This window comes from Elephas maximus, chromosome 10, assembly GCF_024166365.1.
Source record: "Elephas maximus indicus isolate mEleMax1 chromosome 10, mEleMax1 primary haplotype, whole genome shotgun sequence".
NCBI lineage: Eukaryota > Metazoa > Chordata > Mammalia > Proboscidea > Elephantidae > Elephas > Elephas maximus.
In genome coordinates, this window is record NC_064828.1 from 119,318,024 (window position 1) to 119,344,067 (window position 26,044).

At 52.4% G+C, this 26,044-nt stretch overlaps 1 protein-coding gene across 2 annotated transcripts; it reads right to left on the reverse strand.

Moving 5' to 3' along the window:
• Positions 1-327: 327 nt before the first annotated feature.
• Positions 328-19,117, reverse strand: GPR132 (G protein-coupled receptor 132). Of its 2 annotated transcripts, XM_049898863.1 has the most exons (3): positions 18,966-19,117; positions 7,161-7,273; positions 328-2,715 (listed from the first exon to the last, which is right to left on the reverse strand). In XM_049898863.1, the coding sequence occupies exons 2-3, from the start codon at positions 7,165-7,167 to the stop codon at positions 1,598-1,600; spliced, it is 1,125 nt and encodes a 374-aa protein (XP_049754820.1). In that variant the 5' UTR covers positions 7,168-7,273; positions 18,966-19,117; the 3' UTR covers positions 328-1,597. The 2 variants fall into 2 exon arrangements, with proteins under 2 accessions (XP_049754820.1, XP_049754819.1); XM_049898862.1 differs by lacking the exon at positions 7,161-7,273.
• Between the last annotated feature and the right edge of the window lie 6,927 nt (positions 19,118-26,044).

A 26,044-nucleotide genomic window follows, 5' to 3' on the forward strand; every position in this document is an offset into this window, starting at 1 on the left:
CTGCTGACACCTTGATTTTGGGCTTCTCGCCTCCAGAACTGTGAGAGAATAAACTGTGCTGTCTTAAGGCTCCAGTTTGTGGTACTTTGTCACGGCAGCCACAGGGAAGTCACACTCGGTTGGAATACTGAATGACCTGTCTGACATTTTGCTCCCACCCCAGCCTGGCTGCGTGGACATTCCACACCACCCCCAGGACCCAGCCCATCCCCTCCTGTGGCAGCCTCGGGCACCCCTCTCAGGGCTCGGCCCCCAGAGAGCCATAGAGGAAACCTTTACTTGGAAAGGTAAAACCACATTGTTTCACATTAAAAGGGAGCTGGCGCTGACACGAATTTATGTCTTTATTTCTAACGTGTATTTTCTGGACTTCGTTGACAATGCAGAGTGATGCTGCCTCACAGGAAGAACACAACAGCCCTGCCTGCTTCTGGCTGGAACAGATACTTGAAATGTGCTAGGATGGTAGCTGGCCCCCTCTTCCATCCACAGTGGGCAGCCGGCCAGCCATGTGTGTGTTTGTGAGGCATCCGGGGCAGTGGTAGCAGGTGGGGAGGAGGGTCAGCCAGGATATGATGCAGTGAGGTAGGTCCCATCTTACAGATGAGGAAGACAAGGCAGCCATGTGTCCTGGCCTAGCCCAGCCTCATTCCGAGCTGGGATCTGGCTCCGGGCTGTTTCTGGGGGCAGACCTGATTCCACATGAGTCAGAGGTTTGTGCGGAGGACGGGACAGGCAGGGGGCAAGGGTCACTGCTTGCTCCTGATTTGCTCAGTTCAGAGCCTTCGGGTGGCTTCTCGCCAACAGTGAAGCTGGGATGTCCCAAATTGAAGGGATTCCAAGCCACCAGGTCGGACCCCTCCACACATTTCCAGTGGACAACGTTTCCAACATGACTGTCTGGGATTCCCTATGGGTGGGCACACGGCTCCCTCGAAGGGTCCCACAGCAGCCTGAGGCATCAGCCTTGCTCAGCACCGAGGGCCCCGGCGGTGGGCTCCTGGCATCTGCCGGGTCCTGGGCTGTCCTACTGTGACCGGGCTCTGCGATGGTGCAGGTCACTCCCAGCACCGTTTGCTCTGACATTCCAAGGCAAAGGCCCAATCTCTCACACAACGCTTGCACAAAAGCACAGAAAACGAAGTTATCACTGGAGGCTGGCCTGGCACCTGCCCCATGTGGGGATGCTGCCATCTGCCCACAGTGCCAGGCAGACCTAGGGCCCCTGCCAAAGCCCCCGTTGCTCACTAATCACTGGGCGTGGGCTCACCAGTCTGAAGACTGTGAGGAGAGGCCCTGCTGCCTCCCACGCTCTCACCAGCTCCCTGGCGTCCTGGAAGCACCACCGCTGCCCTTGGCACAAAACCTCTTCCCTGTGGGCATCTGTGCCCGTGGACAGCCTGGGGTATGGGAGCCCTGAGGGGCGGAGGCTTATGGAGGGAATGGCTCTGGAATGAGAAAACAGTGGCAGGCTTTCTAGAAAGATCTCCGAGGCCAGAGCCACAGATGCTGTGCTGGTGAACTCGGTGGAAGGGGAGCCCCCGCTGCTGTTCCCCCAACTCCGGCTCCTGCCATCCTCTCTGCAGGTACACAGGGATCAGCAGGATTCCTCGCTCAGCCGCTCTAGGGAGCGTGGGGGCCCTGGTGGATGAACAGACCTGGAGTACTCACAGCAGCACACGAGCACAGGGGGAGACTTGGCCTCCTCCAAGTCCTTGGAGTACATGAGCTTGCTGAGGTCCGTCTTTGTGACCCACACTTTCCATTCCTTGTGGATTCGGGACACTTCTTGCCTGGAATGGTCGGTAGCCAGCACATAGATGATTGGGTCAGCCACGCTGTTGGCTGTGGACAAGCACAGGAACACCGTGGACACCTTGTACAGGCTGGCTTCGAAGGCACATAGGGTGTCTGTGTCCCCTCCATAGTAGGAGAAGGCGATGGCTTTGATGAGGAGCACCAGGTGATAGGGGGCAAAGCAGACCAGGAAGATGAGGACAATGGCAGCCACAGAGTACTTCACCTTGGCCTTTTGGGTGGCATTCAAGCCCACGCTCAGCCTGATGCTCCTTATGATTCGGTGGTTGGTGAAGGCGATGATGGAGAGAGGTATGGCAAACCCAGCAGCAAATCTCAAGTAGTGGTACCGGGCAATCCTGCCGTCCGTTGGCAGTGCCTCGAAGCAGGTGCCCTGCTGCTGCTCCATCTCAAACACTGGGTAGTGGACAAGCCCCACGAGGATGAAGACAGATGCCGAGATGAATACGGCAGTCTTCTGGTGGCGGTGGCCTCGGCTCTCCAGCGCGTACACCACCGCCATGAAGCGGTCACAGGAGACGCAGCACAGGAAGAGGACACTGATATATATGTTACAGAAGAAGACGTAGGCAGTCACCTTGCAGGCCTGCAGGCCTAGCGTCCAGCGGTGCTGGTTCTGGATGTAGATGACCCAGAGTGGCAGAGTGCTGAGGTAGAGCAGCTCGCAGAGCGCCAGGCAGAACAGGTAGACAGCCAGCACGTTGCCCTGCAGGGCCTGCAGTAGCGTCAGCCACGCCGTCAGGCAGTTGGCTGGGAGACCCACTGCACACACCGTGCTGTACACCACCACCAGGAGCACTTGGCTCTCCTTTTGGCTCTCCTCGAAGAATGACTTGTTGCAGTACTTGGCCAGGAGGCCCGAGGAAGCCTGAGGGATGGCTAGCAGGGTGGTGTTTCCTGCAAAACAGAAACAAAAGTGAGGAGGGGGTCCCTGGAAATCAGCTGGAAGGGACTACAGTGATAAGAGAGAAGATTCAAACTAGAGACACCAGATGTTTTAAAAATTTCCAGGTGGGTTTTTAAAGTGACTGTTTGATTATTGATTTCCAGACCAAGCCATCATGGATGGAGAACACAGGCAGTGCTATATAAGTCTTTGCAACTCATCGAGGTCAGTTTTCAAGAATGTTGCTTCTATGATGGCGACTGCAGAGTGCTTCACCTTGACCTTTTGGGCACCACTTAAGCCCACGCTCAACCTGACGCTCCTGATGATTTGGGGTTGGTGAAGGCAACGGAGAGAGGAATGGTGAACCCAACCGCAAATCTCTAAAGAGAATGTTTATCCTCTTGTTGAGTGGGTGCTCTTCTGTCCACCATTCTCAACAGTCTAGAGTTAGGTGCTCCCTCTACCCTCTTCCAGGGCCTGTGATGCTTCTACCCCATCCCACCCCCAGCTTGTCCTTTGGACGCAGCTTGGGCACTGTCTCCTCCTAATCTCGAAGCTTACCTCCTTTTTGTCTGCTTGAGCTATCAATTACTGGGAAAGGCGATGAACATGTAGGGTGGGTTTATCCACTTCTTGTACTTCTAAGTTTGCTTTATATATTTGAGCTGTTGTTAATGAGTGCATACGAGTTAAAAATGGTTCTATTTTCCTGGTGAATTGACACTTCTGTGTCAAGATGTGGCAGTCTGCGTCCATAAAGACTACAGCCTGGAAAACCCCATGGAGCAGTTCTACTCGGTCCTATAGCGTCACTATGAGTCGGAACCAACTCGAAGGCAATGAGTTTGGTTGTTTGGTTTTAGAGATTACCTTAGAAATTCTAACCTGCATATTTAATAAAATCTAACATTAATCAAAACCATTACCTTCTTGAGCATACAAGGACCTCTGAAGGCTGTTAACTCAAATCTAGCTTTTTTGCTATTATCGTCCAGTTATTCTGTCATGTTCTTTTATTTTTAACACTCGAGTTACAGCTATTATTGTTGTTGTTGTTATTTCGAATGCTCAGTACACACAGGATAGCCACCACTGTGTAAACTCAGCAGAAAGTCCAAGGCAGCTAGAAAACCTCTAGGCTATAGGGCTCCTGGGACCAGGGAGCCACCAATTCCTCGAGGCCTCCCCACTGCCCAACGTGGGCACGCGTCTCCACAGCGCGCTGGTGACCCCTTGCCGCCTGCCTTCGCCTCCTGCTTGGCCCCTGGCCTTGGTCTTTTTTACCCTCTCGTGAGCTCCTCCAAGCGTTGGCAACAGTGCCTCAGGTGCTTAACTGGGGTTGGGGTGGTTTGTGGCAGGAGGGCTTTCAGGGCAGTCCCCCAGCAGGCTGGTTACCAAGGTGGCTCAGTCCCGTTCCATGTCCGTCCGTGTCCTTGGCTGGCAGGAGTCGGGACACTGTGCCCACTCTGTCCCAACTGCCCTTCGTCCAAAGCCAGTGGCACTGCCCCATCCTACAGCGAGTGGAGTCACTCGAAGCTGTGAGCTGGGGACACAGACCTGATGCCCAGAGCCCAGACCTGCAGCCTCCTCACCTGTGGAGCACCACACCGTACCCTGCAGGTGTTCCTGAGGAGGAGAAAGGAGCGAGTTCGCAGAGCCACATGCCCAAAGCCCTGGGAACCTTAGTCTGACCGGCTCCCTCAGAGCCCCATGGGCATTACTGGCAGCTGGTCCTGGGCAGCCCCCAGGATCGGGACCCCGTGGCTCTCTTGGTGCCCTTAAAGCTGCCTGCCAGCCGGCATTCACCCCACTCTCCCTGTCAATGAGCCAACGCCAGACAAGAGCCCCAACACGTCCCAGGCGGCCCCCTCATCTGGGGCCTCCTAGACCCTCAATTCCCTCCCCACCGCATCCCTGTGCACCAGCACCTGACATCTCTTGGCGCCAGAGCTCGTCCTCTGTGGCCGGGCCGCTGGCATCATGCAGGATGTCACAGGGACACACAGCCTTCCCAGCCTGGGCTCCTCAGCTGAGCTTCTTAGCCCCAAGACAACAATATCAATTGTTTGCATTACCAGGTAATAAGACCTGCTTTATGTAGGGCACCAGTCATTGCAAGGAATTCCCAAACTGGAAAACACAGCACAAAGATGTCTTCAACTTCGATTTTCACGAGGTTTGATTTCACGATCTTGGGACTTGTCCACTTTGGGCACAGCCTTCTGCTCCTGGCCCGTGGAATGTTTGAATGTGTGGTGAGGTGTGACGTCGGTTGCCATCGTTTAGGCCCCTGACTCATGGAGACCCGTTGCACAAGGGAACAAAACGTTGCCTGGTCTTGCACCGTCCCCACGATCCATTGAAGATGCACGGTTGTGGTCCACAGGGTTTTTTTCATTGGCTGGTTTTCAGAAGTAGATCACCAGGCCGTTCTTCCTGGTCCATCTTAGCCTGGAAGCTCTGCTGAAGCCTGTTCAGCACCCCAGCCACACACAGGCCTTCACTGACAGACGGGTGGTGGCTTTGCTCAAGGTGCATTGGCCGGGAATCAAACACAGATCTCCTACATGAAGGGTGAGGATTCTACCCCTGAACCACCACTGTCCTGGCCCCGGGGGAGACACCGTGATTTCTAGGGGCAGTGTGCACTCCCCTCTCTGGCTGCACCCCTGGGTTAGTGTTCTCTCTGATTATAGCTCCCCGTCAGGTCAGCAGGAAGCTGTGGTCAGACGCGAGCTCAGTGTCCAAGGGACAGACGGTGCTTTATGGTGGCTTTTCCAGCCTGGGTCCACCCAGTAATGCAATCTTTATGACCTGGCCTGGGAAGGGACAGCCCTAACTGCACGCTGGCTTGTCACAGGGCACCTCCAGCCCCAGCCTCAGGGATGACACTGGAGGTGGCATTACCCCTGAGCCTGTGGACCTCTTGGTCCTCAAAGGCCCCTGGTTGTTACAGGGAAACACAGGCCTGGGGAGTATCGGCTTCACTTGTAGACAGCGTGCATTTTATCACGTCCGCTCCTCAGATTAGGGTGGGGTGCCTGGCCACCACCCTCGGAGGTGCGTCCAGTCTCCTAACTGTAGGCACCACCCATGGCCAGCCTCTGCCCCTTGACCTCTTTCTGGAACCCACATGCCCGCTGCCCCTTTGACGTCCAGCCTGGACGTCCAGCTGGCAGGTGAAACTCAGCATGTCCCAGATGCTGACATCTCCTTGGGTGGCTTCGGCCGCCTGTCCAGGGATCCCTCGGGCAGTGTGTGCCACCTCCCAGGGCCCGTCCACAAAAGCCAGTGTTGCAGCACTGGCCGGTGGCCAGAGCAGAGCCCATGAGGGAGCTGCTGCTTTCTTAGTAGGAGGTCAGAGTGGCAGAGGGAGGGGTCGGTCCCTGGCAGTGTGATCCTGGGCCCCTCAGGCACCTTCCTGATCACCCCACTTAGAGACGGCGAGACATCTCAGTTCTCAGTTCTGCACTCGAGCACCTGGGCTGTGATGTGCCGGTGAGGAAGAGGTCGTGGAGAAATCAGGGCCACGGGGGCTGTTCTCGGGGAGGCCTGTGAGCACCCTGTCTTTGCAGGAGGTGCTCTCACCGGGGAGCGTTCGCTCTACAGAGCGCATCCCCACTGCCTGGGTCCCCCAGCACAGTCCCCATCCCGTGATCTGTTCATGGGTTATACACCAGAGCTGTGAGGCTCCGTGGGAGGTCCCCTAGCACTCAGCCTCTGTTGTGGGGTTCTGGTCACCTCCCACTTCCTGCCGCTCAGGGTCTGGCCATCCTGTGGCCACTGCTCCCCAGCCCATGACGTGTGGTGACTGGATCCCTTGGTGTAGTGGCTCGAGACACCCACAGCCAGCCAGGGCGAGCTGTGTCCAGGTCTTCACCTTCCCATGGCCAAGCCCCAGCACCCTGGATGCCCAGGTGAGGGCATGCCCCCTAGGCACTCCCTGCCGATAGGCACACACAGTGGACCCTGACCACCAAGAAAGAGCCACTGGGATGGGCAGAGTGCCCAGGAGAAGGGAAGGGAGCGGACCGCAGGAGCAAAGGCGTGAAGGGCGAGGCTGGTGCGGCTGCTCCTCACTGCCACACACCCCACCCCGGACAAAGTATAGTAGCAGGGCCCCGTGGCAGCTCTGTGGCTCAGCTCTGGGACCCTCATGAGAAATGGGGGTGATACGAGCACACAAATGGACTCCTGAGACCACCAGTCGTCCCCTCACTCCCATTCCTGGGTTTTTCCAGCATTTTTCAAAAGCATTATGAGATAGACATGTTCCGGATTCCTGGTGGAAGCCTTATTGTCCCTGAGTTAGTTTTTATTCTGATGAAACGATTTTTGCGTGTCCATTTTTGAAGGGATTATCCCCATTATGAGACCAAGTGCATTGTAGGAGGAATTCCTGTGAGGAAATGCTGCTGCCTTTTGAATCTTTAGGGTGAAAGGAGTCACTCACTTTGCATATTTATGGGGGTCCAGTTTCAGGGTGGTTCTAAAATAAGCACTCCAGTGCACTGCATGTGTCCTGCCAGTCTTTTTGAGAAGTTAATTCGCAGAGTTTAAAATGACCTGGAAAAAAAAGAGGTTGGAATTGCTTTAAGGATTTCAGGTTAGGCAACAAATTAATTAATTTGACAAATGGCTATCAAGCATTAATTATGTACCAAGTCTTCTATTAATCCTGTGGGATACAATAGCAGGTCCTTAATATAGAAAGAGCTCCTACAAATCAACAAAACACAACCTAACAGAAAAATGGCCAAAGGCAAAGAGCAAATAATTCACAGAAGAAATAAAAATAGCCCCTAAAGCAAAAGATATGAATAGACACTTCACTAAAGAAGACATTCAGATAGCTAACAGATACATGAGGAAATGTTCACGATCACTAGCCATTAGAGAAATGCAGATCAAAACTACAATGAGATTTCATCTCACTTCAACAAGGCTGGCATTAATCCAAAAAACACAAAATAGTAAATGTTGGAGAGGCTGTGGAGAGATTGGAACACTTCTACATTGCTGGTGGGAATGTCAAATGGTACAACCACTTTGGAAATTGATTTGGTGCTTCCTTAAAAAGTTAGAAATAGAGCTACCATACGATCCAGCAATCCCACTCCTTGGAATATATCCTAGAGACGTAAGAGCCTTTATATGAACAGATACATGCACACCCATGTTCACTGCAGCACTGTTTACAACAGCAAAAAGATGGAAGCAACCAAGGTGCCCATCGACGGATGAATAGATAAATAAATTATGGTATATTCACACAATGGAATACTATGCATTGATAAAGAACAGTGATGAATCTGTGAAACATTTCATAACATGGAGGAACCTGGAAAGCATTATGCTGAGTGAAATCAGTCAGTTCCAAAAGGACAAATATTGTTCAAGACCACTATTATAAGAACTTGAGAAACAGTTTAAACTGAGGAGTAAACATTCTTTTGTGGTTACAAGACGGGGAAGGGAGGGAGGATGGGAAAGCGGTATCCACTAATTAGTAGATAAAAACAACTTTAGGTGACGTGAAAGACAGCACACAATACAGGGGAGATCAGCACAATCGGACTAAACCAAAAGCAAAGAAGTTTCCTGAATAACCTGAATGCTTCAAAGGCCAGCGTAGCAGGGGCAGGGGTCTGGGGACCAGTTTCAGGGGACATCTAAGTCAATTGGCATAATAAAATCTATTAAGAAAACTTTCTGCATCCCACTTTGAAGAGTGGCATCTGGGGTCTTAAACTCTAGCAAGCAGCCATCTAAGATGCATCGGTTGGTCTCAACCCACCTGGATCAAAGGAGAATGAAGAACACCAAGGACACAAGGTGATTACGAGCCCAAGAGACAAAAAGGACCACATAAACCATAGACTACATCATCCTGAGACCAGAAGAACTAGATGGTGCCCAGCTACAACTGATGACTGCCCTGACAGGGAACACAACAGAGAACCACTGACCAAATTCTCGTAAGACCAGACTTAATGGTCTGACTGACACTGGAAGGACCCTGGTGGTCATGGCCCCCAGACCTGTTGCCCCAGGACAGGAACCATTCCCGAAGCCAACTCTTCAGACATGGATTGGACTGGACAATGGGTTGGAGAGGGATGCTGGTGAGGAATGAGCTTCTTGGATCAGGTGGACACTTGAGACTATGTTGGCATCTCCTGCCTGGAGGGAGATGAGAGGGGGGAGGGGGTTAGAAGCTGGTGAAATGGACACGAAAAGAGAGAGTGGAGGGAGAGAGCAGGCTGTCTCATTAGGGGGAGAGTAATTGGGAGTGTGTAGCAAGGTGTATATGGGTTTTTGTGTGGGAGACTGACTTGATTTGTAAACTTTCACTTAAAGCACAATAAAAATTATAAGAAAAAAACCCTAAAAATTAAAAAATACTCAGCTCCACTTATAATCAAAGAAATGCAAATATGAACACCTAAAAGATTATTTTTGCTGATCCGATTGGCAAAGATAGAGCTTTAGTTGTTAGTGCCAGCAAAAGTCAGGAAGTGGGCACTCTTACTCTGACGATGGGAGCATAAATTGGGACAATTTTGAAACACGCTTCCAAAAATCTTAAATGTGCTTAATTCTTGACCCAGTAAAAACCTTCTGCGGAATCTTTCCTGGTGAAATAATGACCTGAGATGTAGCCCTCGTTAGCTGGGTCCCCACTTGTGTGTACAGTGTAAAAGGACAAGGACATTTGCAGGTGGCTCGGATCCCCGGGGCACTGAGTGCCCGGGAGGGTATTGGAGGGGGGGCATTCAGGTGCTCCCTCTCTGCTTCCTTCCCTGACCACACTTGGGGCGTCACTGACGATGGCGCCCTTTGCACAGGCTCCATCCAGATCAACCAAGAGTGTTCTAAAATCCACCCTCAGATAGGATGGCACACACAAAGCCATGAGATGCCTGTGGTTCACTCTGTGCTAGGAGGCAGGCCCGGGTACTTCTCTGTCCTGGGGCCTAGAGGACCTAGACTCTGCCAGGTGCCAGGGTCCAGGCCCCACCCATGCCACCTGATGCCGCTCTAGGTCAGACCAAAACCCTCCAAGGAGCAATGGGCCTCAGGGGCAGCTGCCTGGAGCTCTCTGGAGTCGCACCCACACCAAGCAGAGCTGAGGACCTTCCTGCCAAGTGCTCCCACCCTCCATGGGCCTCCCTGGGTCAAGCTACCAGCCATTTAGCACCACGGCCATCTTTTCTTCGAGTGTATTTCTAAAAACTGGAAATAACAGGAAGCTAAGACTTTTTTTTGAGACTTTTACTTGTAATGACAGGAAGTTCACTGGCTGAGGAAGCGTTCTTAAACAATACCCTGAAAACACATTAAAAGGTGAGACGCGGAGGTCAGAAAGAAAGGAGAGAAGACAGACATGGAGGTCAGAAAGAAAGGAGAGAAGACAGCTCTGATACCACGTTCACCTTTGGAACTGGGTATCCCTCGATGGGCTCGTGGTGTGGAGGGGCAGAGGGGACCCTGAGCTCTGCGGTACCCTTCCATTCTGAGCAGAGAGTTCTGGGTGATGAACACAATTGGCCGCTAAATGAAAGGTTGGAGGTTTGAGTCTACCCAGAGGCACCTCGGAAGAAAGGCCTGGATAGCAACATCCAAAAAGTCAGCCTTGACTGGACGGCATGTGAGCAGGGTGAGCAGCGCTGGCAGCGGATCTGCAGCCGGGTCCGTGTGGACCTGGGTGTGGACTCTGCCATGGGGAGCACGGCCACTCATGCACCACTCAGCCTGGACCGCGTGGCAGTGCCATCTCTCCGATGCAATGGATCCGTGCTCTGCGAAATGGAGGCCTCTTGGGTCACCCAGATGTGGAGGCCCAACAGCTTGGGGTGGTGGGGAGGGAGCAGCTGGGGCCAAGGGGGGCATCGGCCAGCTGGTCACCACATGGGAGCAGCTCTGGGTGGGGGGCACTCCAGCTCACCCTTGCCCCATTGCCTGCCCAGCTGCCGAGCTCCTCCCTGCCAGCCCCACCGCTCTCTCCTTCCTAGGACTGCAGATGGGACTTTGAAACCAAGTAACAGGCACGTGGCTGTGCAGACAAAAGTGGTGGCCACCACACACCGGGGATACACAGCAGATTAGCGGGTCCCTGGGCCACACCCCTGGGCCGCCAGGTCAGGGCTCACAGTGAGTCTCCGAGCCAGGGAGACACTCGCCTTCCACCCGGAGGCCGCCTTCCCGACGTCCTGGCCACCCAGCCGCCCCACTGTCTTTGCAGCCACTTATGCAAAAGCCAGGGGAAGTGGCTCCGACTGACAGCTCTGGGTTCCTCAGCACAGCCGGAAGCCACTGGGATGGCCCCAGGGGAACCATTGTGGGACAGGGCCGGTGCCCGGGGGAAAGCCCCGCCTACCCTTGGGACACCCACAGCATGGGGCCACCTTGAAGCAGAGCCTCAGGCTGGGCCCCACAGGAGCCAGGCAAAAGGGCCTGGCCCTTGGTTGGCTCTTGGTCGCTCCTCATGGTGGTGGCTGCCCTCGGACCGTCCCAGCCCCACTGCTCCCCAGGCCCTGCACTTGCTCCAGCCATGCCCTGGGGTCCTTGTCTGGCCTCCGCTGCCTGGTGGACCCAGCTCAGGCCTCAAGTAGCAGCTCCTTGGAGGGCAACCTCCCGGATCTGGGCCCATTGCCGTCATCACCTGCCCTCCTCCACCTCCTTCCTCCCACCGCTTCGTCTGTGCCCAGAGGGTACATGGAGCGGAGCTCCCCCAGACCTCAGGGGCTGGGATGCAAGCCGAGCAGGAGGGCTCCTGGAGGGTGCAGGGCTGCCTGCCTGTGGAGTGGGGGCACTGGCCATAGCGTCGGCCCGTGGGGAACAGCAGTAGGCTGCCCCCTCTTAGCATCCTGCCCCCACCAGCTCTAGGGAGCCGTGGCTGGATTTTCTCAATTTCTTCCACAGAAAGGGGCTGGGCCATCTCCAGACACAGCCTTCTCCTGGGTGGGGGGAGCAGGGGTCTGTGAAGTGGTGGTCCTCAGTCAGGATGCAGCAGGAGCTGCCCCCACCTGATCATGGGGGAGCCTTCTGGCCGTGCACCAGAACCTGGTCACTCCTCTTTACTGGCCCCTCGGGGTCCACAAACAGAGGTAAAGGACACCCACTGGGCAGCCCTGGGCCTAGGGGCCTTGCTGCCATCCCCATCACTGCCCCCTCCCCCACAGCTGGGATGGGGCAGTCCCTAATGTCAGGGTGAGGCTCCTCAGGGTGGGCAGGGGTCAGTCCTGACTACCCCAGGCTCCAGCCACACCACCCCTGTGGTCCTGGATGCCACCCTGGTCATCACCCCAAAGGTTACAGCAGTTGCCTAGTCTCCTGCCCAGCCCTGCGCTCTCACTGCCTGTCTTGTCCATCAGGGTCTTCAGACCACACACCTGAGTCCAGCCCTTCCTCCCCAAGGACCCTGGATCCCTCGTCTCCACCACCTTTCCTTGAGGTGTCACAGCACTGCCCTTAGCACACACTCCCGGCCACTGTTCAGTACATTTCAACATAATGTTAACTACATCTGTCCCTTCTCCAGACGACAAAGGCAGGCCACGTTCATGGAGGAGCTCTCACACGGCACAGCAGTGACCCCCGCTCCCCCCAGTGATCCGTAGGGGAACAGCTTGCCGTTTGTCTTTCCAGACTTTAAAAATACACATTTCAAGGTTTTAAAATGTCCCTGGGTGCTGCAAGCGAGAAGCCCTGGTGGCGCAGCAGTTAAAGCGGTCAGCTGCCAACTGGCTGCTAACCAAAAGGCCGGTGGTTTGAACCCACCGCTCACTCCTCAGAGAAAGACGCGGCATTCTGCTTCTGTGACGATTCACAGCCTTAACAAATATTGTATAAGTACACTACTGTAAGAACTCAAGAAATAGTTTAAACACAGAAGAAAATATTCTTTGATGGTTACAAGAGTGGGGGAGGAGGGAGGGAGAGGGATTTTCACTAATTAGATAGTAAAAAAAAAACAAAAAAATTTTTTTTTTTTTAGATAGTAGACAAGAACTATTTTAGGTGAAGGGGAAGAAAACACACAATACAGGGGAGGTCAGCACAACTGGACTAAACCAAAAGCAGCGAAGTTTCCTGAATAAACTGAATGCTTCGAAGGCCAGCGTAGCAGGGGCGGGGGTTTGGGGACCATGGTTTCGGGGGACATCCAGGTCAATTGGCATAATAAAATCTATTAAGAAAACATTCTGCATCCCACTTTGGAGAGTAGCATCTGGGGTCTTAAACACTAGCAAGCGGCCATGTAAGGTGAATCAATTGGTCTCAACCTACCTGGAGCAAAGAAGGATGAAAAACACCAAAGACACAAGGTAATTTTGAGCCCAAGAGACCGAAAGGGCCACATAAACCAGAGACTACACCAGCCTGAGACCAGAAGAACTAGATGGTGCCTGGCTACAACCTGGGGGAGCAGGAGAGCAGTGGGATGCAGACCTCAATTTCTCATAAAAAGACCAGACTTAATGGTCTGACTGAGACTAGAAGGACCCCAGAGGTCATGGTCCCCAGACCTTCTGTTAGCCCAAGACAGGAACCATTCCCAAAGCCAACTCTTCAGACAGGGATTGGACTGGACTATAAGATAGAAAATGATACTGGTGAGGAGTGAGCTTCTTGGATCAAGTAGGGACATGAGACTATGTGGGAGACTCCTGTCTGGAGGGGAGATGAGAAGGCAGAGGGGGTCAGAAGCTGGCTGAATGGACACAGGAAAATAGGGTAGAGAGAAGGAGTGTGTTGTTTCCTTAGGCGGAGAGCAACCAGGAGTATATAGCAAGGTGTATCTAAATTTTTGTAAGAGAGACTGACTTGATTTGTAAACTTTCACTTAAAGCACAATAAAAATTAAAAAAAAAAAAGAGATTTACAGCCTTAGAAACCCTGCAGGCAGCTCTAATCTGTCCTATAGGGTTGCCATAAGTTGGTATCAACTCGACAGCAACGGGTTTTGTTTTGTTTTTGTTGTGGGTGGTGCAAGCAGGTTGCACTCAACTGTGCACCTAAAGGTTGGCAGTTCAGTCCAAATTCCAGTGGCATTTTCTAATGAGACAGAGAAACAAATCACCACCTTCACATGGAAAGGGAAGAGGCCCTGGAGAAGTGAAGCATTACTGAAAAAGAAGAGCAAGGTGGGAGGCCTTAGTTTACCTGATTTTAGAACCTATTATACCATCACAGTAGTCAAAACAGCCTGGTACTGGTACAACAACAGATACATAGACCAATGGAACAGAATTGAGAATCCAGACATAAATCCATCCACATATGAGCAGCTGATATTTGACAAAGGCCCAAAGTCAGTTAAATGGGGAAAAGACAGTCTCTTTAACAAATGGTGCCGGCATAACTGGATATCCGTCTGCAAAAAAATGAAACAAGACCCATACCTCACACCATGCACAAAAACTCACTCAAAAAATGGATCAAAGGCCTAAGTATAAAATCTAAAACAATAAAGATCATGGAAGAAAAAATAGGGACAATGTCAGGAGCCGTAATACATGGCGTAAACAGTATACAAAACATTACTAACAATGCACAAACACCAGAAGAGAAACTAGATAACTGGGAGATCCAAAAAATCAAATACTTATGTTCAACCAAAGACTTCACCAAAAAAGTAAAAAGACAACCCACAGACTGGGAAAAAAAATTTGACTATGACAAATCCAATCAGCACCTAATCTCTAAAATCTATGTGATATTGCAAAACCTCAACAACAAATGGACAAATAACCTAATTAAAATATGGCCAAAGGACTCCACAGACACATTCAAACTCCCTGAGGGACCAAATTGCTGGGCTGAGGGCTGTGGGGACCATGGACTCAGGGAACATCTAACTCAATTGGCATAACATAGTTTACAAAGAAAATATTCTACATTCTACTTTAGTGAGTAGCATCTGGGGTCTTAAAAGCCTGTGAGCAGCCATCTAGGATAATCCACTGGTCTCACCCCTATGGGAGTAAGGAAGGATGAAGAAAACTAAAGATAGAAGGGAAAGATTAGACCAAAGGACTAAAGGACCACATCTACCACAGCCTCCACCAGACTGAGTTCAGTATAACTAGATGGTGCCGGGTTACCACCACCACTGATGGCTCTGACAGGGATCACAATAGACAGTCCCGGACAGAGCTGGAGAAAAATGTAGAACAAAATTCTAACTCAAAAAGAAAGACCAGACCTGCTGGCCTGACAGAGGCTAGAGAAACCCTGAGAGTATGGCCTCCAGACACCCTTTGTAATGAAGTCACTCCTGAGGTTCGCCCTTCAGCCGGAGATTAGACAGGCCCATAAAACAAAACGAGACTAAATGGCACACCAGCCCAGGGGCAAGGACTAGAAGGCAGGAGGGGACAGGAAAGCTGGTTATAGGGAACCCAAGGTGGAGAAAGGAGAGTGTTGACATATTGCGGGGTTGTTAACCAATGTCATAAAACACTATGTGTACTGTTTAATGAAAAACTAGTTTGTTCTGTAAACCTTCACCTAAAGTACAATAAAAAAAATTAAAAGGGGGGTGCAAAAGCCCCTGACCTTTAAAAAAAAAAAGGAAAGAGACCTTACGGGGCAATGAGTTTACGTTAATGGGGGAAGAACAACTCAGAAAAGGAGGATGAGAATAGTTGCACAACCTGGAGAATGTGACCAGCGTTACTGAATTGTCCATGTAGAAACAGTTGCATCGGTGTATGTTTTGTTGTGTACATTCTCAACAACAACAAGAAATTACCAAAAAAAAATGGGCAAAGGATATGAACAGACACTTCACCAAAGAAGACATTCAGGCGGCTAACAGATACATGAAGAAATGCTTACGATCATTAGCCGTTAGAGAAATACAAATCAAAACTACAAGGAGATTCCATCTCACTCCAACAAGGCTGGCATTAATCAAAAAAACACAAAACAATAAATGTTGGAGAGGCTGTGGAGAGATTGGAACATTTATACACTGCTGGTGACTGCACTGGGTTTTTCGGGTGGGAATGTCAAATGGTACAACCACTTTGGAAATTGATTTGGCACTTCCTTAAAAAGCTAGAAAAAGAACTACCATACCATCCAGCAATCCCATCCCTTGGAATATATCCTAAAGAAGTAAGAGCCATCACACGAACAGATATATGCACACCCATGTTCACTGCAGCACTGTTTACAATAGCAAAAAGATGGAAGCAACCAAGGTGCCCATCAAGGGATGAATGGATAAATAAATTATGGTATATTCACACAGTGGAATACTACACATCGATAAAGAGCAGTGAGGAATCTGTGAAACATTTCATAACATGGAGGAATCTGGAAGGCATTATGCTGAGTGAAATTAGTCAGTTGCAAAAGGACAAATATTGTACGAGACTGCTATTATAAGAACTTAAGAAAAGGTTTAAACACAGAAGAAAACATTCTTTGATGGTTACGAGGGTGGGGAGGGAGGGAGAGAGGTATTCACTAATTAGACAGTAACAAAAACCCAAACCCAACCCACTGCTTTCAAGTCGATTCCAACTCATAACGACCCTATTAGATAGTAGACAAGAATTATTTTAGGTGAAAGGAAGGTCGACACATAATACAGGGGGAGGTCAGCACAACTGGACTAAACCAAAAGCAAAGAAGTTTCCTGAATACAACTAAACACTTTGAGGGAGAGAGCAGCAGGGGCAGCGGTCTGGGGACCATGGTTTCAGGGGACATCTAGGTCAATTGGCATAACAAAGTTTATTAAGAAAATGTTCTGCATCCCACTTCGGTGAGTGGCGAGTGGGGTCTTAAAAGCTAGCAAATGGCCTTTCAAGATGCATCAATTGGTCTCAACCCACCTGGAGCAAAGGAGAATGAAGAATACCAAAGACACAAGGAAAATATGAGCCCAAGAGACAAAAGGGCCACATAAACCAGAGACTCCAACAGCCTGAGACCAGAAGAACTAGATGGTGCCCAGCTACCACCAGTGACCGCCCTGACAGGCAACACAACAGAGAGTCCCTGACAGAGCAGGAGAAAAGTGGGGTGCAGAACTCAAACACTAGTGAAAAGACTAGACTTAATGGACTGACTGAGACTGGAGGGACCCCAGAAGTCATGGCCCCCGAACTCTCTGTTAGCCCAAAACTAAAACCATTCCCGAAGCCAACTCTTCAAATATTAGACTGGACTATAAGACATAAAATGATACTGGTGAGGAGTGTGCTTCTCACCTCAAGCAGACACATGAGACTATGCAGGCAGCTCCTGTCTGGAGGCGAAATGAGAAGGCAGAGGGGGGACAGGAGCTGGTTGAATGGAAACGGGGAACACAGGGTGGAGGTGAGTGTGCTGTCACATTGTAGGGGACCAACTAGGGTCACATGACAATGTGTGTATAAGTTTTTGTATGAGAAACTGACTTGAACTGTAAACTTTCACTTAAAGCACAATTAAAAAAAAGTAAAGGTTGGCAGTTCAAATTCAGCTAGAAGTGCCATGGAGGAAAGGCCTGGCAATCTACTTCCAGAAACTGAGCCATTGAAAACCCTATGGAGCTCGGTTCTACTCTAACACACGTGGGGTAGCTGTGAGTCAGGTCAACTTGACGACAATGGGTCATTTTAATATTTTATTTTATTTAAGTACAGAGTGAAAATGGACCCGGGTGCCTACCACACATGCTGTCCTTATCCTGCCTTTTTTCATGCGGCCTCTTTAGGGCGCACTTTCCCATCTCGTTGCATATCGGAGGGGTTTCCTGTAATTCCTTTAGCCATGTCTGCACAGCTGGGCACCTCAGGTTGTTTCCAACCTCTCACTCCCTGCCTTAGCTATCTAGTGCTGCTATAACAGAAATACCACAACTGGATGGCTTTAACAAAGAGAAATTTATCCTCTCACAGTCTAGTAGGCCAGAAGTCCAAACTCAGGGCATTGGCTCCAAGGGAAGGCTTTCTCTCTGTGGGTTCTGGAGGAAGGTCCTTGTCATCAATCTTCCCCTGGACTAGGAGCTTCTCCACGCAGGAGCCCCAGGTCCAAAGGCCTCACTATGCTCCCAGCACTACTTTCTTGGTGGTATGAGGTCCCTAACTCTCTGCTCACTTCCTTTTCCCTTTATCTCTTGTAAGATAAAAGGTGGTGCAGGCCACACCTCAGGGAAACTCCCCTTACATTGGATCGGGGATGTGACTTTAGTAAGGGTGTTACAATCCCACCCTAATTCTCTTTAACATAATCTAATCTTGCCTCATTAACCACAGGTAGAGATTAGGATTTACAACGTACAGGAAAATTACAATCACAAAATGGAGGACAACCACACAATCCTGGGAATCACAGCCTAACGAGCTGACACATGTTTTGGGGGGACACGATTCAATCCATGACACTCCCCTACCCCAGGTGCAGGCCTGGCCTGGCGTCTGCCTGCATGAGGAGGGGGTCTCAGGGTTGCTGGCACGACAAGGAAGCTTCTAGTTCTGCAAACCCACGTGCTTTCCAGAAAGGAGGACCTGGGGATCTCTGTTGTATGGCCCCCTTCCAACAGCAGTGAAAACTTCTAAAGAGCAACGTTTTATTTTCCCTGATTCAATAGATTTTTTAATGCATCTTTTAATAAAAAGCTCATTTGCATTTCTTTGATTACTAGTGAGGCCGAACTTTCCCTCAGATGCTCCTTGGCTGCTCTCAGTTCTAATCGCACCCCACCCCTGCCCTCTCGCTTCACCCTGAAGACCCCCGTGCTAGGAAGAGAGACACCAAAGGTCCCCAGTGATCACCCACCTAGAGGGTCCAGCCTGGTTTCACGTGCCCAGCAGTCTACTGAGTGTCTGCACTGTGCTGGCCGCAGCGATGGACACCCACCCGAGGACAACATGCATGACCGAGCTGGCCCTGCCATCCACCTGCACCTCCTCCTGTCCCCACATGTCTCCTTGGCTGTTCATTCCCTATCCACCCTATGCCCAGAATCCACCACAGCCCGGCTCCCACAGATGTCCCTGAGTGCCTCAGAAGCTGGCCTTCTGGGACCCCAGCCCCCTGGATGGTCACCAGGGGCAAGGGGCTTCCATAGGATAGCCTCAGGTAAAGGCCTGAGGGTCTGATGGAAGCCATTTGTCCTCTCTCCTAAACCCATATTGGTGGGCCCGTGCCCCTGGGCTCTCTCTCCTGAGGGATCCCAGGGTAGGAGCCCTTGACCAAGCCCCACCACCCCTACAGTTAGGCCAACAAACCACGGAGGCTTCCAGGCACCCACCTGTCCTCGGGGCCAGCCCTGGGGTCTTCCTCTGCCCGCTCTGACCGCTCATGCCTGCCTCCCTCTCTGCAGCCCCACTGAGGGTTTCAGGAAGCGAGCTGTCTGTCAAACCCCCCTAAGCGCAGAGCAAAGTGAGACTCTGGCAAACTGGTGTCATTTCGCTGGTAGTGACAAAACCGCCTCACCACATTCCTGGAGGCGGGGGCAGGAAGCACCCCAGACGCACTTCTCTGTGCGCTGACAATACCCAACCTGCTCTCACTCGGGGTCCCCCCAGCTCGGGATGAGGTGGACAGCTGGCCATGCCCTCCCCAGACAGACTGGAAGGACACCCGGGGTGGGGGTGGGGGGGTGGGGAACTGCACCAGTGACTTGGCCTCCCCAGCCCTGCTGCAGCTCCAACCCAGGCATCTCAGCCCCCGGCCAACATGGCCCCCGGCCAACACGGCCCCTGGCCAACGCACAGAGGCCTTGTCCCCTGGGACACTCACATGGAATGGCTGGAGCTGCAGGACAGGCCTGGCCACTTCACCTGGGCCCTCCAGCCCCTGTCACCCCCTGTGTCCAGAGTCCAGCTGGAGGAAGGCCAGCACACTCTTTCCCTTGCTCTGGCTCCAGGCCCCTTTTCCCTGGACATGCATCCTTACTAGCCTCTGAGGGAGGGGCCTTGCTGTGGAGACCGGGGGACCCTGGGATGAAGCCTCCCTCACCTGCCGCAGGGCTCAGGCCATATCATCTCCCCCATGCCCCAGGCTAAGAACCCCTTGACGCCAACACAGGCCGCCCCTCGTTTTATCCTGACCTTGCTACAGGCAGGAGTCTCTGGGCCATACAAACCTTGAACACACTCGATTTGCTAACATCAGGGCTGGAGGTGCAAGGTACCTGGAGGTGCCTCAGAAGAAAAGGCCAGGCGATCTACATCTGAAAAATCAGTCACCACGAACCCTGTGGAGCGCACGTCTGTCCTGACACACACGGGGTCACCAGGAGTTGGAATCAAGTTCGTGGCAACTGGTTTTATCGATTTTCCCAACGGTGTGTTCTGGTTTCAGGGCGAGGCACAGGGCGCTGATCAGACCACTTCCTGTGCTGCCCCACAAGGCTCAGTTGGGCTTTCGGAGCCCGTAGGGGCTGGGCAGGGACAGGAGAAGGAGTCGGGGCCGCGGATGTTTCCAGTGACACGGAGCCAGGCCTGTACTAGGGATGCACGGTGTGAACTAAGACTGCCTCCCCCCACCCCACTGTACCCTCAGACACGTTGTCGCCTGCATCCCAGGCTGAAGACCCACATCTTCTCCCTCTTGGCCCCACCCTTCAGTGATTTCAAAGGGCTTCACATGGGTGGGCCCCAAGGACCTAGAAAGCCAGGCCTACTGGGCCTGGGGAGGAGCATGGTGGGTCTGAGGCCAGCTCATCTCAGCCTTCTGGAAGAACCTGCGCCAGGGGCTTCTATCCCTGAGGGAGTCCACCACAGGCCACTTCCCAGGAGGGTCACCGGCCTCCCAAATGGGGGTTGAAAATGGAGCCTGCACTTTCTGGGAGCCCCAGCAGCCAGCCAGGCCCGGCAGGACAGCCCAGCCCCCACCTGTGGGGTCTGCTCCTGGCCTCACCCTGCTGGTGGCTGGGAGAGGCCACGTGTGTGGCAGCCTCCTCAGTATCCCAGCTGGTGGGTCCAAGGGTGGTGTGCGGCTCTCCTCCACGCCCTCTGGCCACTCTTGGGGGTCCAGTGGTGGTAGCTAATTCCATGAGGTCAGTAGGAACCCTCCGCTTGGGCTCTTCAGTGGGGACATGGGGAAGGAAGGTGGTGCCCACTTGTGGAGGGAGCAGAAGGGTGTGAAGCTGGGGGGTGTTGGCAGCTGTGCCCACCCCTAGGTGGAGAAGCCAGGCTGGAGGTAGTGGTGGGGGGAAGCCCAGGAGTCAGAGGTCTGAAAGCTGGGGGGTGTGGACACTTTTGGATCAGCTGGGCACACGGGCACAGGCTGCGGGGGGCATGGCCCAGACCTGCCCTCCCGCTGGCTGCCCTGCTGAGAGCTCCCCGTGGTCTGGCTAAGGGCTCTGAGGTTCATGGAGTAGATGGGGGCCCTCCTCATGGCCCTGGGTCTGAGCAGCAGGACTCGTCTGCAGGCCACACCCTGTTGGACCTCTGATAGCCTCCCCAGGCCTCGCCTCCTTCCTTTCTGCCCTCAGCTGCCCCTGGAGTCTGTGCTGGCCCCCCAGAGCTAGAGGCCAGGCCCCTCGTGTCCCAGGACAGTGGCACAGCTGGGGCAGCCCCAGGTATACCCCAAAGGCTGCAGGGCCCCAGGCTGCCTCAGAGAAGCCTGTGCTAGAGACAGGCCCTGCGCTGACCAGGGGAAGGAGTCACATCCCAGAGCTGCGCAGCTTCCTGGGCTGCTGCCCTGCTCAGCAATAGAAAAAGCAGGATTCAAAGCACAGAGAGAGATGCCAAAGCTTCCAGAGACGGCACCAGCGCCACAATGATCTGTCAGCCCAGAGCAGCTTTTGGGGCTTCCTTGCCTCACACCCACTGTCAACTGGGCCTAGACAGACCTGCAGGCTGGAGAGTAGGCAGAGCCATCCTCCTCTGTCCAGCAAGGAAGCCAAAACCTTGAAGGACAGCTTTTCTGGGAGGGTCTAATCACGTCTCTCATACAAACATAAAATGAACTCATGTCAAAGGTTTTCATTTAGCTCATTAATGAGCAGGCCAACAAGCTGTTATAACCTGTTTGGAAGAGAATCCAAAGTACAAAAGTATGCTGTCAATCAGGAATGCTGACCTGAACTGACACACAGATACAAAAACGCCTTTCTTCCAGGGAGGGGAATCGATTGCATTCCCCACCCCCTCAGTGGGCAAGAATCACACGCTGTGCTCTGGGCTACCTGCCGCCTACAGGGTCACAGAAGACACAAAGACGAGGTGTGTACACCAGAGGAGCCAGGCTTCACTGAGGACACCCAGCAGCGGGTTTGGTCTGTCTCAAAGTCTTTTTCAGTTTTTCCCATCAGAAACCGACAGTTGTAACAGGCCTGACTTAGACCTGGTCCAGTCAGTCCGGGCAGACAACGAGGCGTGGGGGATGAAGCCTGTTGTGAGGCAGAAGAGGGTGAGTTCGAGAAACGTCCAGGGGCAGAGCTGGCTGGAGCTGGTGACCCCGGGGGTGGGGAAAGGGAAGAATTCTGTGGAGGATCTTGTCATTTGTACCCTTCATCATAAATCTGTAAGTACAGTGCTTTCCCGAATTCTGTGAGTCATCCCAGTGAATTACCGAATCTGAGAGGGCAGGGGAAACCCCCCAGTCTGCAGCCAGCAGGTCAGAAGTGAGGGTGTCGTGGGAACTTCCAGCCTGTGGCTGGCGTCTGAGGTCTGGGGCAGACCCAGCAGTCTGGAGGACAGTGCTCTTTACCTTGTGACATTTGACCTACTTCCAGGTGGTCAGAGCAGAGGGGGACATGCTGTCTGTGCAGCTGGCAGAGCAGAAGTGGGACAGAGGGGGCAGAATCAGAGAGTCGGGGTCCTCCCTGGAAGATGGGGGCCCAGGAAGGTGGGGCTGCTGCACCGTGTCCCCTAAGCCAGGCAGAGCCTCCCTAAAAGGTGGTCTTTGGAAGGACTACTGGCCTTGTTGGGGAGTAAGCCCCGAGGGATGGGAGGTGCCAGGTGGGGGGACGAGAGGTGACTTGGGCAGGTAGGGATGGGTGGACAGAAGATGACTCAACAGGACTTAAAACACTGGAGACAGACACTTCATGATCAGATAGGAATGGTGCCTGGGCAGGACAGTACCAGGAATGGGCTTACCTGGGACCAGGTGTCCTGGGCACCTTTCCTGGTCGCCTGCCCACCGGGTCACCCAGCAACCACTGGCATCTGTGCCTGCACCTCCACCTGGTTGTTTTTGTGCGTGTGGCATATACAACGTCTACATCTAACTGAAGTATTTCATTGTTTATGGTCCCTTTTTTCACTTGAGCAGCTGGCGTTCTAGGAGCACAATCGTGCCACCCTCAGGTAATGACAGGTGTACCCCCCCCCACTTCCTCTCATCCAGCTGGGGTGGCTGGTGTCTCAAGAGCCCCTGACAGTGCTTCAGGGAATGGCTGTAATGGCCCCATTAGCACGACGCTGCCTTTACGGCCGAGTCTGATGTATGTTTGATCACGTGAAGGAAAAGTTCACCTAAACCTAACTTATTCAGAACTCCTAACAAGAATTGATGTGAAATACCCGTGGGGATGATTGTGCGGTTTGTCTCCTTGGGTTTGCTATGGTGAATCACGCTCACGGATTTCCGGGCGTCCAGGAGTGGGCCCTGCTTCGTCAGGTCTGCTCTGTGCTGCTGGGCCCTGTTGGTGAAGATGACAGCTGTAGAATAAGGAATCCCAGGCTTCCCTGACTGTTCACTCTTGGTGGAATCCAGAGACGGGGGAGTGGAAGGCAGGGTGTGTGGAAGGGCCGAGCCTCCAGAGGGAGAAGGGGCTGAGGCGGAGCAGGGCTTTTGAGAAGCATCAAACCAAGAGCCTGATGGCTCTGGAACTCCTCGCTGTGGGCCAGAGTAGCCCCTAATGTGAATCATGGGAATAGTGGTTTCAGCAAAGCTGTAGTGCGTTGTGTTACTGTTACAGCCGAGGATAGACTTCCTGTAACTCAGAAAGACAGGTAACCAAGCTTAACCTCAGGGTTCCTCCCTTTCGGGGCTGGTGTGGCAGAAACCAGCCATCGGAAACCCCAGGCCAACCTCATGGCCAGAGATGGCAACTTGAGTTCCAGTCTTCACATCTGTGTTCCAGGTGTCAGGAAGGCAGAAAAGAGAGGGCAGCGCAGCTCCTCCCATTGAGGAGACTTCCCAGAAGCTCCACCAGGACTTCTGCTCCATCCTCTTGGCCGACTGGGCTGCAGGGTAGGCAGGAAACAGTCTGGACAGCTGCATGGCTGGTGCTGGTGCTGCTCCTGGGACGTGCTGTCTCAGGCACACGCATCACCTGGTAAGAGGGTGAGGGAGCACCTGGCCAAGTCCAGGGACGGCACTGCTCGAATGAGGGGAGATCTGGGAAGAGGAGGGTCGGGCCAGAGGCCAGAAAGGCTACAGACAAGGGATATGGGGGAGAGACGCAGAAACAGGTATCCAGGGCAGAGAAGGAAAAATGGACACGAAGTGGAGCAGCCCAATGGGGAGGTTGGATCTGGTTCGCCGTGAGGGCTGCTGTCTTCCTACGGAAACCCCAGGAAACCCGTCGCCGGCAAGTCTCTGGAAACAGAACCAGGGTGCAGAACCCCAACCATCTACCCCACAGGCTGATGGTATCCTGACATTAGCAGGAGCTTTGCCACCGGTATTTAAAAATACCAGCAGGGCCACCCATGGTGGACAGGTTTCTGCAGAGTCTCCAGACTAAGATAGACTGGGAAGAAAGGCCTGGAGATCTACTTCTGGAAAGTAGCCAGTGAAAACACGATGGGTCACAACAGAACATTTCTGACTCCTTTGCTTTGGACACATCATGAGGAGGGATCAATTGTTATAAGAGAACACCGTGTTTGGTGAAGTAGCGGGCCATCGATGGTGAGGGAGACCCTCAGTGAGAAGGACTGGCAACCCTCTCAACGATGGACTTGAACATGCTAATTGTGAGGGTGATGCAGGACCAGGCAACGTTCCATTCTCTTGTATGTAAGGCTGCCATAAGTCAGAGTGCAGCTTCCTTCCTCCCTCCCTCCCTTCCTTCCTCTCTCACTTCCTATCTAGCTTCAAACAACACTTTATACCCCAAGACTCTGAGCCTTTTGCTTCAAAATTCTCCCCTAAACTATCTCATCGTGGTCTGCACCCAGTCCTAATCACCGCTTAAAGCGGATGTCAAAGCCCCAGGTGCACCCGGCCTCACCCCTTCCCTCAGCCCTCCGCCAAGCTCTGTTCGGGGTGAATCCCCCTCTCTGCAGCAAGAGAGAACCCAGGGTTGTCTTCTCAGCAGGTTATCTGCGTGATATTTCAGGGAGAGAGCAGAGACTCCTGGAGGGGGTTCCAGGTCCCTGTGGTTACGGGCAGCCCAAGTCCTGCTGGTCTGACAGGACCTTGCCTCTGGAGGTTTGGAGCTTATTTATTTTGACATCTCCAACCCCCATGCCTGTCCCTGGGCCTTACACTCTGTTATGGATTGAATTATGTCCCCCAAAATATGTGCTGTAAATCCTAACCCCTATACCTGTGGTTATAATTCCATTTGGGAATGGGTTTTCTTTGTTACATTAATGAGATGGTGTTAGTGTAGAGTTTGTCTTAAGTCAATCTCTTCTGAGATATGAGAGACTAAACAAACAATTGAGCAAGCAGAGATGGGGGAAGAGAGATGCCAAGCCACATGAAGATCACCCAGGAGCAGAAGCTCAAAGAGACAAGGACCTTCCTCCAGAGCCAACAGAGACAGAAAACTTTCCCCTAAAGCCAGCACCCTGAATACAGGCTTTTAGCCTCCTAAGCTGTAAGAAAATAAATTTCTGTTTGTTAAAGCCACCCATTTGTGGTATTTCTGTTATAGTAGCACTAGCATGTGAAAGCTGGACCATGAATAAAGAAGACCGAAGAATTGCCTCCTTTGAATTGTGGTGTTGGAGAAGAATATTGAATATACCACGGACTGCCAAAACAATGAACAAATCTATCCTGGGAGAAGAACAACCAAAATGGTCCTTAGAAGCAAGGATGGCAAGACTATGTCTCACATACTTTGGACATGTTGTCAGGAGGGATCTGTCCCTGGAGTAGGACATCATGCTTGGTAAAGTACAGGGTCAGTGAGAAAGAAGACCCCCTATCATGGATTGAATTATATTCCCCCAAAAATGCGTGTATCAATTTGGTTAGGCTATGATTCCCAGTACTCTGTGGTTGTCCTCCGTTTTGTGATTGTAATTTTATGTTGAAAGGATTAGGGTGGGATTGTAACACCACCCTCACTCAGGTCACCTCCCTGATCCAAGGAGAAGGGAGTTTCCCTGGGGTGTGGCCTGCACTACCTTTTATCTCTCAAGAGATGAAAGGAAAGGGAAGCATGCAGAGAGTTAGGGACCTCATACCACA

Excerpts from the sequence above, each read along its gene's own strand:
- GPR132 (XM_049898862.1), bottom strand. The coding sequence starts at position 19,017 with ATGAGCGGTCAGAGCGGGCAGAGGAAGACCCCAGGGCTGGCCCCGAGG. Across the intron at positions 2,716-18,965 it reads AGGGCTGGCCCCGAGGACAG|GAAACACCACCCTGCTAGCC; the intron begins GTGGGTGCCTGG and ends TCTGTTTTGCAG.